Source organism: Neolamprologus brichardi, chromosome 15 (genome assembly GCF_056152115.1).
Source record: "Neolamprologus brichardi isolate AB-2024 chromosome 15, ASM5615211v1, whole genome shotgun sequence".
NCBI classification, from domain to species: domain Eukaryota; kingdom Metazoa; phylum Chordata; class Actinopteri; order Cichliformes; family Cichlidae; genus Neolamprologus; species Neolamprologus brichardi.
Genome location: NC_142118.1, coordinates 19,379,686 through 19,395,917, shown reverse-complemented (window position 1 = coordinate 19,395,917; position 16,232 = coordinate 19,379,686). Strand labels below are relative to the sequence as shown.

Genomic DNA, 16,232 nt, shown 5'->3' with positions numbered 1-16,232 from the left:
ACTTATTTTTCTTGCTTCTTATTACCCTCAACCTCTTGATCTTGGTTGTTTACTGGTTTCTCTGCTGCTGCTATGCTGATGACATTCAGCACTTAGCACTCTTCCAGCACTCTTGTAGCTCTAAATTAAAATATGAGCTAGCTGCTTTAGATATTATTCATCAGTCTCTGCTAAGCAAAGAATTTCCAGACATGCTCTGGATTAACAAGTTAATTTTCCTATCGCATCGAGAAGAAAGGGCTCCATGACAGAGTGGCACTACAGGGTCACCCAGTGTGGCACCCTCACTAGGCTGCACTAATAGAGCCGTTCTCATATGTAGACCTATTAATCAAACTCCAAGACTCAAAGAGCTCAGGATTGATAGCTTCAGTCGCAGAGCCAAGAGCTGAAGGAGCAAATTTGCCTCAAGCTGACAGTTTTTTCTAAAATACTTTCCTCTCTGAGATAAGGAAATGGAACGAGGGTTAGTTTTAACTTTGCAACGTCATGAAGATGATGACATTGCTTTTAGGAGCAGTTCGCCTGGAAAGCAAACACTTCCCCACAAGTTGCTGCGTTTTGTAATGCAGAAGGCCATGGTGGGGGAGCCACTTCAGAGATGTATACAGCTCTTTGATTCAGTCTGAAAAAGGCAAAAAGATTCACATTTTCCCATAAATTCATCCCACGGTGTCAGACCTCACATATAAATACCTGTTCAGAGGTACCACTTAACATTTCAACATGATTTCTTTGCCACTTGTCATTTTAACCAAGTCTTTTGTTGGAATGGTGATGCAGATTCGAGCACTTTTTAAATGCCTTACTGCCAATCAGAGGTGTGCGTGTGTGTGGGAAGCAATCATCACCATGATGCCTGTAGACAGGAATGAGCAGCTAATTTCAGGGTGGAGCACAGATCCAGATACCTCAGCAAAACCCATACACACACACACTTGCGCACTGACACACATTTACACAATGCCTCATCCCATTAAGGCCAGTCAGTATGCAGTGCAGTGGGAGTGATTTGCAAGGGCTTTATCAGTCTGAATGTTAATAGAAGAGCTATGGGACTCACTGGCCAAAGCAGATAACGACTGGGAAACTAGTGTGTGTGTGTGCATGTGTGTGTTTGTGTGTGTGTGCCTGTGTGTAAAAAAGTTAGGGAAAGTGTCAGAGGAAAAGGGAAATTAGTTTAGTTGGTACAGCGCAGTTATATGTATATGCTAAAGCACAGCAACTAAATACTACACACTGTATTCTGCACTATACACAGAGACATGCACATGCAAACAAAAGTCATTGCATTAGGTTAAAGTATTTTGGCTTGCACACGTGCCAGTGTGAACACAGTACATTTCTATGTACTCTATATTTGGATTAAAACCCAATCGATGTAGTGGTTTTAAGACCGATGCAGATATCTGGGCCAGATTTAATAAGATATGCGACAGGGTCATCTGCAAAAAGTGTGTTTGTGAGTTCCTACCACTTACATCAATCTTGTAAATAAAATCCAGTTAAACATAATGATATTTTCTAGTTACTTATAGGAAAACTGCAGAGTGCCCTCTGGTGGACAAACTGTTTAAAGTCAATAAACGTAACACATTTGAAGGGCGTTTTTTTTCTCCTTACATTTAAACTTTTCACTTATGAGCCGATATTAATGGAGATACAAAGTGATTGACAAATAGCTAACACAAGCCAACAATGAGTTTTTTCCAATAAATTGGTTGGGCTCTAGCTGGGATATACGATAGCAAATGCTTTAAGGATATTAAAGTTAAGAAATAAATTTTTTTCAGCATTTATAACCAACTTAAGCACAGCAAAAATATTTTAAATGGGTTAATACCGAGAACGTTTTATAGCTCAATAACATGTAATATGAAGAACTTTTTCCCCAAACTATAAATCACGTTGCAACCATGTGCAGCACAAATAAAGTTATTCTTTTCCAAAACCCTTTCATCACTACCCACCTTATAATATCTCAATTCAGTAACTCAGTGTTAATTAAGGGGCACGCTGCAAAGGTAGACGATGAATCATGCTATTCTAAGAAATGAAAATATGAGTAATCTATTTCTTAAAGACTGTTATGTGCTTAGTGTATTCCCTTTCCCTTCGTCTCAAATATAAAAATAACATTAACTACAAAAAATTGAAATAAGCATGCAGAACAAATCAGAAGCACCAAAAAAGGAAAAAATAATCATGTCAAATGCAAAAACTAGTTTAGAGGAGCACTACCCCAGCCTTCTCAGTGATGCACCTCTTCACCTTCTTAAATATTTAAAGCTCATTTCAGGGACAATTGTGTCTCTGTCCATCTGGCTGCAGTCCTGCCCTAACACGCCCCAATCTGCAGCAGATCAACCGGAAAAAAAAATCATTTGGACCTAAGCAGCATTTTCCACTCGGTTAGCAGCAATCAATGGGTTTATGTACAAACTAAAGGTCACGGGGGGTCGGAGAGGAAGGCCGGGCCAGCCTTTGACTCTGTATGAGGAACTGTTGATTTATTGGATATTGCAAGCAAGCTGGTCCACCTTCAAGTGCCTTTTGAAGATAAATCAGCTGGACATCAAGACAAAATTTCTCACGTTGATGAATTATTCCTTTACATTCTCTGACGGCCTTCAAAACCTTCCATCGTCCTTTGTTCCTGGTGGCTTGTCATTCAAAGGATGAGACATGTGATCAGCTCTTATGACCTTTCATAAATTAGATTTTTCTGTAATGAATTTGCAACATCTCTATTTAAACTTTGGTCTATACACACCATAATGATCCACGACAAGCAAATACGCAGATTTTAGTTTCAGGTTTTAAATGTTAAAGTGAAAAAAGAAAAGCTTTTTTTTTTTTACTTTACTTACAGCTATGAAACTAATGGTACAGCTACTGAATGCATCATTGGTATTTCAACTGTTTCCCTCTAGGGTTTACTTTCAATTTGCAGTTCTGTCTGCCACTGGGTACAAATTCTCAAGGGGAAAAGGATAACACTTTTTCCCCAGTAGGTACTAGTATTGTTCCCTAGCTGAAATGGTAGACGGGGGAGTAACTATGGAAACTCTACATGCTGGCAAAAGAAGAAAAAAGTCCAGCATAAAAGGAAAGGTGACGCGAGGGTGTGACAGAAACCAAAAGCAAACAAAGAGTGGAAAGAAGAAAACAAATAAAGAGCTACTCAACAGTGTATTCAGATGTGTTCCTATTTTATGATTACCATGTTAACACGTACTGAACATACCCAACCAGACAGTGAGTGATTTCAACCTGATGTTCAGATTCTTTTGAGATTTAGTAAGATAAAAATTATCTCAAACATTTCATTTCCAAAATACTCCCAATAGAACCCAGTAAAACACCCTGATTCTTTAACACGTGCTGTGTTCAGGCCAAAGATTTTATCTTTAGAAATTAACTAAATGCAGCTCCGCAGGTTTATCTTAAGCCTTTATTAATTTGTCTGAACACACTCGTAATTCCCAAAGGAAACGCAGCAAAGACCTTTCCAAAGTGAGGACATCGCATTTATCTTGTTTTCTGAAATTAACACAGGGCCATTGAGCAAACAAGGTTCACTTGGTATAGAAGCAATAAGATGTTTTAAACTGTGGCCTTATTTCTTATGATCTCTCTTGGGCTCTGCAGATAGCTGCAGGGTAGAGCGATGAAAGGCTACCGACAGGGAATACAAAGAACAAGGCCATGGAGTGGAGTGGACTTGGAGTACACATCCTGAAACAGAAGGAGATACTGGGTCACTGTAGATAAGATGGATGGCCTGAACAAGGACAAAAATACAAAGGACTGGGATGTGAGAAAAACTTTAAAGAAAAAAAATGGAGGAGGATAAATAAATGGAGTGTAAAACAGAGAAGGGAGGACGGGGGGGGGGGGGGGGGGGGGAAGGGGAGATAAAGGGAGAGATGATTCATTAATTGGGCCTCGTTTGCAAGCGTGTTTTACAGATTTATTTTACCTCAATCTGGGTCAAGGTTGCATGGGCAGTATTCTAACTCAAAACCATCCTACTTCAAAAGCACGTTCAATTTTTCTTCTCAACTTCTCATTTCTAAAATCTTTTGATCTCTTCTTGCTTTGTTTCTCTCTGACCTGCACATAGTGAATTAAACATAATCTAACTTTGACTGAGTGCTGTTTATCCCACAGATCATTCAGAGCCGTCACTCTGAGTTTAGGATTTCTGCAACTGACCTCTACCTCTCTCTCTGTATAATGTCTACATGGTCTAATTTCCTCAATAGACTGTTTTAATGATGTTTTAACAACAAAAGAAATGAAACAGCTAAAATTTTCAAAGCACAGATGAGTTTTTATCACAAGAGAGACATATTGATAACACTTGTCTGATATGTATCAGTGGATATGGAAGTTTAGATTTATAGTTTTATAGATCTTCTGGGTCTTTACATAAGTCAGGATGGGATTAAAAGCTACCATAAACCCCATTGTCTGTTGGATTACATTATGCTTGCCACTGATGTCCATGGGCATGGTTCTGCTGATCTTTTATGATATATCAATACAGTAGCATAGGGATTCCCAAATAGTGCATATCTGCAACAGTAGGAAGGGGAGGAAACAGATATATTGAAATGATCTTGAAATCTTTTATAAAAAGATTATAAAGAATAACTTGCATTCTTGTACTCAGTTTATTTTAAGGATTCACAACCTCACAGATGGCCGCAATTATCAGTGTCTCTAGCTGATCCCACTGGAGGAGTTGAACAAATACCACTCTAATTCACATTACAGTTAACAAATACTATAGTCACACTTGGGAAAACAGGAGTTGCCAGGACCAGAACCACTTGCAGTCAGTTTCTGTCTTCAAGTCCCTTCAAGTGGAGTCCCTTACTGGAAAGAGAAGTGTTGCAGTCAGGTTGCCCTCATCATCTGAGAATAACTGCAGTCAGCCCAAGTCAGACTTGTTACAATACAAAAAAACAAGGACATACACCTATCAGCCGAAACCACGATAAATGTCAACTTGCGTCTGTGTGTCAGTGAAACAACACAACTGGCTGATAGGTTTTGCAGTTCAGATGGTGGTTGGATATTTGGGGCCAGAGTTCAGCCCACTACCATCGCTGTGCTTACCGAATTTGCTGTAACCCAAAGAATTTCTGTTCAGGGTTCACTGAGTACCATGGCCCTGTCCCTATATCTCTTGTACAATCATGGAATACAAAGAAACCTAACACCTTTTACAAAGTCTGGCTCTGTAAGGAGTTCTTCCTTTGGCTCATTCTTCTGTTAACCCTTAAGAGCCCAGACCTATTTCTACTTTCATGAAAATTACGGGGGTCTTATATCAAATGAATCATATATAACCAAGTCTCTAAGTGTAAAGGGGCAGTGACACCAGTGTCACTGTGGGTCCTTAAGGGTTAAGGTAAGAACCAAGGTGTCTGTTAGCAAGTATACAAAAACTAAAAGACAAAGTTTATGAAATCTGGTGGCGAGGAATTGGATAGGGAAAGGAAGAACCCATTGAATTTTCTGGCAAATCTGGATCATTTGAAAAATTTAAAACTTAATTAAAATTGTTCTTCTCAAAAAAGAATCCATTAGTGTTGCAAAGAAACCAACTTTCCAACATCTTTATAATGCTAATCTGTCAATTTCATAGACAAGAAAAGAATTAGCTTAAAAATAGCAGTTTAATAGCCTACACTCTCTGTTGCTCTGTATATTTGTTCCTGTAATTTGTTTCCAGAGTTATTTGAGTATGTGTGTGTGTGTAGGAATATGGGGTTGTGCTTGTGTGGTTCTAAGCTATCATAACTCAGTCATGCAGGTAAAGTCATCATCAACAGCAATCTGCTCAGGCCTCTGGGGATCATGTATGTGTGCAGAGCCACATACATGTGCACAGACATGAACACACACACTCACTCACTCACTCTCCCTGGGGTATTTCTCCCTTCAGGGAAGAGGACAAGGCGGGCAGAGTCCATTCACCCATACAGACAGAGAGAAAATTAATTTGTTACAGCGCGCTTATCGTCATGACAACCTGCCTTTTAATTAACGGGCTGACAAACAGCCTGGATGTCATGTCTCTCTTTGGGGAACGACTGATAGAAAGAAAATAGTGCTCTCCTCATCATGTGTGACTGACAGAAGGACTGTAGCAAAAAATAGTTGCAGACCTCTAATTGTTTTTATACAGAGATACTCATATTTTCATATTAAAGACCCCAAAATGTTATGTGCTTATTGGTTGGAATTTATTTTAATTGCTTTATAGTTCTAATTTTGGCATTGTGCACATTTTTTTTTATATATACATAAATAAAACTGTTCTTAGCACATTTCTTTTCTTGGACTCTGCTTGAGTAGCTTTGCATGACTGAGAGTCCAAAATAATCCCTACTTATTTTAACCCTCTAATTGCTCGGTTCATCCATCATCTGAAATGCAGCATTTTAGCTCCTCACCTTAAACAAAGGTTTGAACAGCAGGTTCAACCCACAGGTGAGACACCCGTGATTTTTATATGACCTTATTAATAAAGTCAAATTAAAGCAATTTCTTAAAGCAAACCAGTAATGACTGTTACTTGGAAATTAGATGAGTGAAAAAAATTAAAATTAAAATCAGTTTATATCTCTGCAAATGGAAAAATGTTAAAATAGCAGTATGAGGGTTGTTTTTCTTTTATATGGAGGTGGTTTTGGTGGAGCACAAAGAGGGTTTCAGCCAGAGGAAAGGAAACATCACCAGCACTGCCATGTAACCCCAACCTCTTTGGGTTTGTCTTTTCCAATGCAGTTTAGTTTCAAGGTTGAAGCCCTGAATGCAAAAAAAATCTAACTGTTTCCGTCTGACAAGTTTGCTCTGTCATGTAAGACTAAAGCATTTGAGCTCAGTGTGTGCGAGTGGAACAGAGAGGGGTAGACCATGGCGCTCCTTAAAGCATCAGGCCATCAAAACAGACCTGCTGCCTGAAAGTGGACTGCTGGGAGACAAAGAGCAAGTGTGTGTGCTGTCTGTTTGTTTTACCTCTTGAGGTTAAGCAGAGCCCAGGGGATGCCGGTGGGCGTTTTGAATGCAGGCAGCAGCTTCTCGCCCAACTCCACTGCCTTTCTGCGAAACACCTGAGAAAGAAAAAGAACAAAAATAAATAAGTCATTACAAGATGGTTCGAGCAGCTGATGTATGCCTCTACATTTCCTTGAATTTTCAGCAGAAAATATAATTCAACATTTGCAAATCTCCATCTCTGCTCAAAATCCAAGGCTTACACCTGTAGCTCAGTGCTTCCCCCATCCTTCCACTCTTTATCCCTTTATTCCAGGCTTTTCCTCTTTCCTGTCTGCTTCCTTTTATCCCTGTAATGTTTTTGCCAGTATCTTTCCTAGCCTGCTTTACTGTTGCTTGGAGCTATACTGATGTTTTCCATGTGTAATGTGAGGAAACTTTAGCCCATTTAGTTGTTTAAAACGTCGCTGACTCAACATAGATATCTTAAAAACAGTTTCTCACTACAAAAAACTGATTTATGGCTCTCCAGCTTACGTCTAATTCACCATTTTACCATTATATAGCCAGCAATGTTTCGTTTCCCCTCTATTTAATGTGTTCCTGCTGCTTTCACCAAACTGATTGCCCAAAGAAAGTAAGATTTGCAACTCTATCACAATCTGTGAGGCTACAAGGAGAAAACCGCCTGAAAAAAACAAATCAAATTTTGATGTCTTAAAGATTTTCCGCTCACTAGAGTTAACAAAACTTTAGCTTAAACGTGAAAGCAAAACACATCTTAAAAAAAAACAACCAAAAAAACAGCAGTGAGTCAGCTTTCCATCCAGAGAAAGCCAGACTCGCGGATCTTTGATCTTCTCTCATCCCTTCGGTATCTTTCAGGGTGAGACATCACAGCCTGTGCTGGTAAACACAAGCCTGTGGTGTGTATTTAAGTGTACTAACATCAATTTACACAGTTACGGACTGCTAGAGTTGAATTTTCAATGCATGTAACCTTCAGATCCATTTGGACCCACCACAGAGGCCCAGTGTGGCTTTAAATAGTGTCATGAATATTCAACCTGAAAACAAGAGCAAATACACCTGGAGCTCAGACCTGCAGGAAACTGGGAAATGATGCCCTATAAAAGTGGATTTGTGCACTTTTAACTCTTTCCATTTCCACAGGAATGAATAATGCTCATTCTTCTTAGATTAATATGGTAATATCTGGTGTTTTTCCTGGATGTCTACTACTCCTTGGTTGTTTGCAGTACTGTGTAACAGCCTAAAAGCGTGACGTAAGACTTGATTTGTTTTTTAACCTTTATAAAACTTGTGCTAATCACGTTCTTGGTTCCACTTTTTTTTCTTTTTTTTTAAGCACAGTTCAGGTGTTTTCTGCTGCAACACAACAGCAAATTTCCTCCTTGAGTGGTGATCTCTTATCAAGTGCATTTAAATTCCCAGTCTAATCTTTTGTGTTAGCAAATCTGACAAGACAGCTTTGTAGCAGTTCTAGCCGAGGGCTTTGGTTGTCTCCGAGGTGTCTGATTTTGTTGGCTGTAAAAGTGAAGTGTACTTCCATATTTGGCTCCTGGTGTGAGTGTACTAAAGCAGTAAAGATGAAATGGGATTTGGCCTAAGACGTAGTGGACAGTTTGACACTGCTACCAGGGTTTCAGTGGCTTGACTCAAACTGGTGCTGCTGCCCACTGACACGAATGAGAATGGCTTCATGTCTGTTAATGCAGCCCACATGGATTTGGACTTTTTTCTTATAACTTGACTCTAGGTGTAGAATTAAGTGACACCTGTCCCATAGATTCAAGTCAATCAGATCCTGCCACACCTCTCATGAAAAGCACCTCTGAATCCTCTTGTTTTTGTGCTGTTAGGAGAGTTTTTATTGAGACCACAAAATGTTAAAAATCAGAAAGCTTCAAAGGGTTATTGCTAAAAAAAAATAATATATATATATATATATATCTTTTGAACATTCATGACCAGTGCAAGACAGAAAATGTGAAATCTGGGATAGATCATCAGAATTTTATAGGACTTGACTTGCTTGGTTTCCCCACAGTAACATGGGATTTGAAGGTTAAGACTTTAGACTTGTTTGTGACTCGCACATGTGAGACTTATTCCCACTTCTGGGAGCTGCCTTAGTTCATAAGGGGAGAAAAAAAACAACAACACCAGAGATGTTTCTTGTTGAACTGCATAGCGCTATTTCTTTCAACCAGAGGCTGCTATGTAGCTCGCAGTCTTGCAACAAGGTAGAAAATATATGTAAAGTTTTGCCATTCAAAGCCAGTTCAAGCTTATTTTAATTTAATAGCACATGCAGATTTTCATGTTCACAGTATTAAGATGGAGTTGCTGTCTCCATCTTGATGTTTTTGAAACCAGATGTCACCAGCAGTGTACAGTTAGCCACACATATCTAAAGGAGATGAATTCGCCAGCTTTCCTCCAATATTTTGTGACTGACGCTGTGAAATAATTGGCTGATGATGATCACCCCAAATTGGTATTTAATCACCTCGAATAAAGGACCGACTAACTATCCAACTACTGATAATGAGCTCTGTTGTTATTATTCATGCATTATTCTACTATATGTGGAAATGTGCCTTTTTACACACACACTGAGTCAGAGACAGTGCAGTATCACACTGCGTCATGAGCTGGCAGCTCTGTACTCGAGGGATCAGCCACTCAGCGGGGTCTGAGAGACGGGGGCAGGAGGGAGAAAAAGATTTGCGAAGAAGAAAAGCTCAAGAGGCCACTCGTCAAAACAATGTGGCAACTCTATGACTTTCTCCTCAAAATTCAGAGGCAGGAAAGGTTACTGAGAGTTAAACTAGTGCGAGAGGTAACAGAAATGTGGCCAAAATTAACTGCCGGCATTCTGGGAATAAATGTCAGATATCTGCGTGTGAGACGGAGCAACATGTCGATGTGTTTGACACCGTCAAGATGAGCCATGTTTCTCCTATTACATTTTTGTCCGCCTGACATGCAGACAGAGACTGATGATAGGCTACACCTGAGTATTTCCAATATGTCAGACTTTATGAGGTCTACCAAATATTGACACATATTTCTTTATATTTCATATATTTTTAATTTGACTAAATTGAAGGAACTGAGTCTTTAGCCAGAGCTAAAAGAAATGTAACATGTTTTGCTAAGTGAAGATTAAATTAATCATTTTTATTTATACATTACCAGAAAAAACACAAAAGTTAATAGATTTTTTAAAATATAAAGTAACAGAGATTCGTAAAAAGACCAATTATTAGCGATGAAAAAAGCCAGGAGATATTTCTTACCAGGCTGAACAAACATGTTTACTCTTTATTACACGTGCACACCTAAATCTGAGTTATTACCTAACAGTGCATGCTAAATTCAGTAGACTTTGAGTCTCGAGTTTCAAATCTTGTTTTTGCCAAGATAATGGGTTGGTTTCAAATCACCAGTGTTGTACATTCCTAAAAATGAAGGAAATGCAGAGTAGTAGCTCGGTAAAAATAGAGAGGATGTATGAGATGAGGAAAACTGGCTTTTTAACACTTCGAGAACCTCTTGAGGCGTATCAACTTGAAAATCTACAGTTACCAACCCAATATCATAACAAAACGTATAATAGATGTAACGTGTAATCTGCAAAACATGAAATGGACACGCATGCAGAGGCTGCATTACCAGCAGGGGGAGATAAAATACTTAAAGCCACAAAGTTGGCAATGAGCAAAAAACATACAGAGTACATTCGTTCCAGGTTACTTAATGGATAGAAACCATTAAGCTAGGCGGCTAATGTGTATTTAAGTGTAAATGTGTTAATATCTGTTTAAACACTTTCCCGAAATTATTTTATGCTGGCTTGAAATTAAATATCTAAAATATCTCCCTCTACTGGAAGAAAAAAATATGGATAACTTAAATTATTTTTCTGCTCCTGTGACTTCCTCTCATGGATCGGAAAATCAGTTAAGAAAGTGGATGGATGGAGTTTGGATGGTGGAGGACTTAAAAATGATTTCAAGAACATGCAACTTGCCGAGAGGGATATTAATAAGAATTTGAGAAACAGCAAAGCAGCCAGATCTGAAAGTCGATGTTTTCTCTTTTAAAAAATGCCCTTAAAGATTACGGATTCTTGTGCAGGATTCATGGCATGAGCAAAAAATAATTTAACAGATGAAAACATTGATATATCCGCTCATACGGGTTCCTTCTGTATCCCAAGGAGACTTTCACAATGCAGTACTTTCAAGCCAAGATGTTTGATGGCACTGTGGACACCGAAATGCGTGTGTGTTTAGCTGGCTGCGCAGTGGGAGCCGAGTCGTGTCGTAACAAGGCATCAGATCGCAGTGATTAATGCCTTTAATAATGCTAGAAGCACACTGAGGGGAAGAATAAAAACACTCCCAGGGATGCGCCCAAGAATGAATTAAACACACTCCGCGTCCAAGGCCATCAAGCAAGCTGCCAACAAGCTTTAATAAGTACTACAGAAAGCGAAAAGCACACGCGAAACCTGTGGCTGATGTCAGTAGTAAAAGCTGACGTTGATAATCACATTTCACACCTCGATGCTTCTGACAGCAAAGGCTTCAGGAAAACACACCAGTGTGTTTGTTTGCATATGTTAACCCTAGAAAATGGATGAAACACATATCAGCATCCAATAACTCATGATGCATCTGCTTTAGAGATGTGAAAATAGACCAATCTGCACACCAAACAGCTCAAGTACCAGGATTTTTCTGTGCCCTTTACGGCGAGACAACCTGGTCATCTGAACAAGCACATAGCTGTGTTAAATACAGAATATTATGCTGTATCACTATATCAAACAGTTAAAAAAAAGAGTATTCATCTTTTCATATTTAATAAACAGTCAGTCATTACGATAGGTTTTCAAAAAGCGGTATTATTTTCACATTTGAAAATGGCTCCTGTCATGGCCACTCGAGGCCTGCTCGAAAAGCGAGTCAATCTCCATTAAACACAATGTTAAAAGGTCCAATTTTTTAATAACTCATCTGTTTAATTTGTATTAAGGTTTAAAGTGTGCATTAATTGAGTTGCTAGTTCAACTCACAGGCAGCTTATACCTGCTGTCTGCTAGGCTTCATCTCTGAATGGGGTTTAAAGAGGTCAACGCTCCATCAACACTTGCAATATAAAGTGTAATATATTTGACCACATGTTTCAGCCTGTGGCCTTCATCAGGGTCATCAACAACCAATCCCAAAACACGCTGGTCAAGTAATAAAGCTGCTTTTTATACTCCGAGTGTTGCTGGAGCTTTAGAGCCTCTTTAGAGCCTTGTTCTTCTCCATGAACCTTGGAAGTAGGTGAAGCTGTGTCAGAAACCTCTATTCTGAATGTGACACACTCCCATGGTTTTCATGCAATTAAACCATTAACAAAGGAGGTAGAAAGAAGGAAAATTTACTCTACTTTCCTCCCCTTAGATGTGTTAGGCTTTGGTCTTTAGTCTACGAATGAGTTATTCAAAGATCTCGTCAGAGTGAATACAAGGGAGTAGAAACGATGGTTAAACATTGATTTCTTGAGCTCAGTGTGAAAAGCTAGTGGTTGAAATCGTGACATTGTCCTATACTTAAACGCATGCTGAGACATTCACTGAACATCAGCCACTGAATCAGGTTTAACTAAATGAGGCAGGGAATGTGAGAGCATCAGACCCGTCAATACAGCTTTTACACAAAGAAGACTGATTTATTTCCACAGAGTAAAGACTGGCTATCACCACTGTCAACAAATGAGGAGGCCACCTGTCAATGAGGTGTAAAACACAGGCATTAACACTGATGTGCGTGTTTTGCTCTCTGGAACGATCGAGATTTAGATCTCAGGAACACTAAAGAAACAAAAACGAGAAAGATGACGTCACTGAGTCCTGCAGTGAAATACGAAACATTATTAAAAATAGCCTGTTAACATTACAGACAACAGCCTCAATTAATTTGGAGTTTACCAACCGATCTGCTAAGCAACATAAATAAAAAGGACAGGAACAATAAATGAGAACTACTAATTAGGCTGACTGCAAGCAAATGTTCAGCATATCCAAATTATTTAAACCAATTAAAGTGAAAGATGGCAAAAGTGCTTATTGTAAATCCACGCGTTTAAAAGTCTTTCCAAGATTACCTAAAGCTATCAACCATAAGTGAAGAATCAATGGCTGTGACAGCATGTCCAGAACATCAGTGTGTTGTGTTGAAGATTGTTGAAGATGATTACTTACATTTAAACAGTTAAGCAACTGGAACATCAAAGAAATATAAAATATAAAAATATATATAAAATACATATATTAGTTTTTGATTTGCTCTCAAGTTATTTCACAATGTTTATTTCTCTAAGGTAACAAACTTTATCCTTGGAAAACTTAATATTTATAGTATTTCTGGCATTTCTTTAGGCCAAATAATTAATAATTTAAGGAAGAAAAAATTGCTTCTTTATCAATAATTAAATAGTTATTTATTTTTTTGCAGCTCCGTATTGGATAAAGTTGAGCTCAAGAATGAAGTTTTAAGCTAAGTTCTTAAACCGTATGTTGCTGTAGCGTTTCAAAAATGAGGGAGTGATGGTAGATGATAGAACATGCAGAATTTAAGCAGACATCAGCCATGCTTGTGTAAAAGCTGCCTTAACTGTGTGGAAAAGATAATGGCCCTCCCGACAACCTTAAGCGTCACCTGGTTCAGTAATCTCTAAGTAGAGACTAACTAACATAGTGTTAGTGTGTTTTCCAGTTGTGAGTATAGCTGACAGGTGTGCGCACTCATATGAATGAGATAAATTCGATTTATTACTTTTTCGGTCAGAGTTAAAGTCATTTATAAGATTCAGGTTATGTTTAGAGTGAGGAGATCACAGTGGAAGGTGGAACCAAGAACCTTAAATTTTAAGTATGGGTGTTCAGCCAATCAAACCTCCGCCTCTTCTCTAACCACATATGTTTGCAGTGTGTGTGTTTTGCGTGTACGATTATGTGTTGCAGTCCGCGGGGAGTCGCTTGGACAGCTCCCTAACTAAGATGAATCACCCAGCCAAGTCTCTGGGTGACCAGCAGGCATTTTGGGACACGTGGCCCAGATTACAGCGGCGTCTGTGGGGACGGCGCGAGCCGACACCTCCCTCCCTCCCAGATCCTGACACGCTACTCTCTTCTCCTCCCCTCTGTCCTTCTTCACCACCTCTGTCTTTCTTCCTCATTTCACTGACAGTGCCCATCATTGCTAAACACCTGATGAAAATTGATTTATTCCTTTGTCTCCCCCCTTTTCCCCCCTTTCCCATCTTCAATTCAAATTTCTACTCATGCATATATAACACTCGCATTTTATCTCATTCTTTTTCTTTCATTTCCTGCCCTGTATCTGCTCTGTTATCTTGGCAATAAACAAAACTGAAAAGCATCCTCACCCAGATGTATTTACAGGCACATGACTAGTTCATGATTAATTTAAAGACTGTTTTTTGTTTTTATTCAGCCATCTGTCACTGATTATTAAGTAGCTTAAAACACAGGTTCCCCAAGCTGTGGATTTGGGGTTTGATGTGGTTCTTTTCTATTGTTGTTTCTTCCTGCCTTACTGTCTGTCTTTGTCTGTAAAAACAAACTCAATGCAGCAGGCCAACACAGTTTGACTGATTGGCGAGATCAATTTCCAGCACTGCATCGCACCCCGTGTCATGAATACGAGTTAATAGCATCAGAATGGAGCTATAAGAAACCACCTTTACAAACTTCTTTTTACACCGTCCAGTCCGACTTTAAACAAATGGTTTAAATGGTGATGATGTGGGATGTCTATAGAACTCGATTGGCATGTGGCGTTAACATGTGATCTGTACCTGGCAAAACATAAGTTTTTATTGTTATCAAGCACATGGTTTCACATCACTACAAGCAGACTCCATATCAACTTGGCAACCCACCACTGTGCCGGGACCTTTAGCTTTCTGTGAGGCCGCTGGTTTTAAACAGTCCACCCTCACCTCCCTGTATATCTCTTCAATTTTGCCTCCGAAATATAAAGATTTTCTCTTTCCAAACTGACAATTAAACACCCAATTTTTAATTCTTCCTGTACCACACAGCATTCCCTACCCTGTATGTGGGGCTGCACATCTAGCGAGGAGTTAAAAGGACACAGAAGTGTGATGTTTGTTCACTTCATGAATTAATTAATCCATACAGCGATGAGTGCAGACTGAATATGGAAAACATAAGCGAGTGTACGACTGAGTGTCAGCTGAAGGAGGCCCGTTTGGAGACTGCTGCCCTGACAGCTGTATTGGAGAGGCTTGCACACAAACCACTCTGAGGAGGTGACAGCTTTCGGTAGTTAAGAAGCCTGCTGTTGTGTGAATGGTTGCTCTTGTCCTCCTCGCTCTCTCTCTCTCTCTCTCTCTGTCTGTGTCCGTCTCACTCGCTCGCTCACTCTGGGTTTAATAACTTGCTTCGGGGAAGGAAAACGTAGGATGAATGAGGGAAGAAAAACAAAGACAGATTTGAGATGGGAGATGGAATTGTAATCGTTTAAGGAAAGCAAATGGGAAGGAGCGAAACTAAGAACTGAAAAAAATGCCAGTATTGATTTACATGTTGTCTGATATGCAAATAAAAGTAAAACCATACAAAGTTCAGCAAAAAGCCTGGACTATAACTTACTGAGGCATCTGTGTGGGTCAGAGCAGAGTCTGAACTCATAACCTTGAATTACAACAGGAGGAAGCAACGCTGGCAATGCAAATACCTGCAAGGTATAAAAACATTTCCGGGCAGGATGCCTCAGGGTGGAATATTAACCAGCGTAACTGATGGTTTTTACAGGGAACTCTCCTCCAAGTCTATCTAAATGATATTGAAATACTGAGAAAAAGGAACTTCAGCATTACAGTTCACTGATATATGCTGGCACCTTCCTGACCCCATGAATGCATTTGCTCTTACAGCATGTTTTCTTCCCCCCTCCAGGGTCACTTTGGTGTTAAAAGGTGGATCTGTCCAGACTACACCTCGGAAAAAAAAAAATCCTTTTACTGTCCAAAATAATTAAACTCTGACTCACCCTCAACTACTAAAGAGCCCTGCAGGTGAAGCAGTTTGAATGCTAATGAGACTGGATGGAGAAAATGGAGAGAGAGCAACTCCAGAGTTATTG

The 16,232-nt window shown here is 39.3% G+C and overlaps 1 protein-coding gene across 1 annotated transcript in view; it reads right to left on the bottom strand.

Annotated features, from left to right (window-relative positions):
• man1a1 (mannosidase, alpha, class 1A, member 1) overlaps positions 1 to 16,232 on the bottom strand; it is a 163,340-nt gene that overhangs the window by 34,566 nt on the left and 112,542 nt on the right. Inside the window, exon 5 of the mRNA XM_006805649.3 lies at positions 7,036 to 7,130. Within this exon, the coding sequence (XP_006805712.2) occupies positions 7,036 to 7,130 (95 nt within the window). The remainder of the gene's footprint in view (positions 1 to 7,035; positions 7,131 to 16,232) is intronic.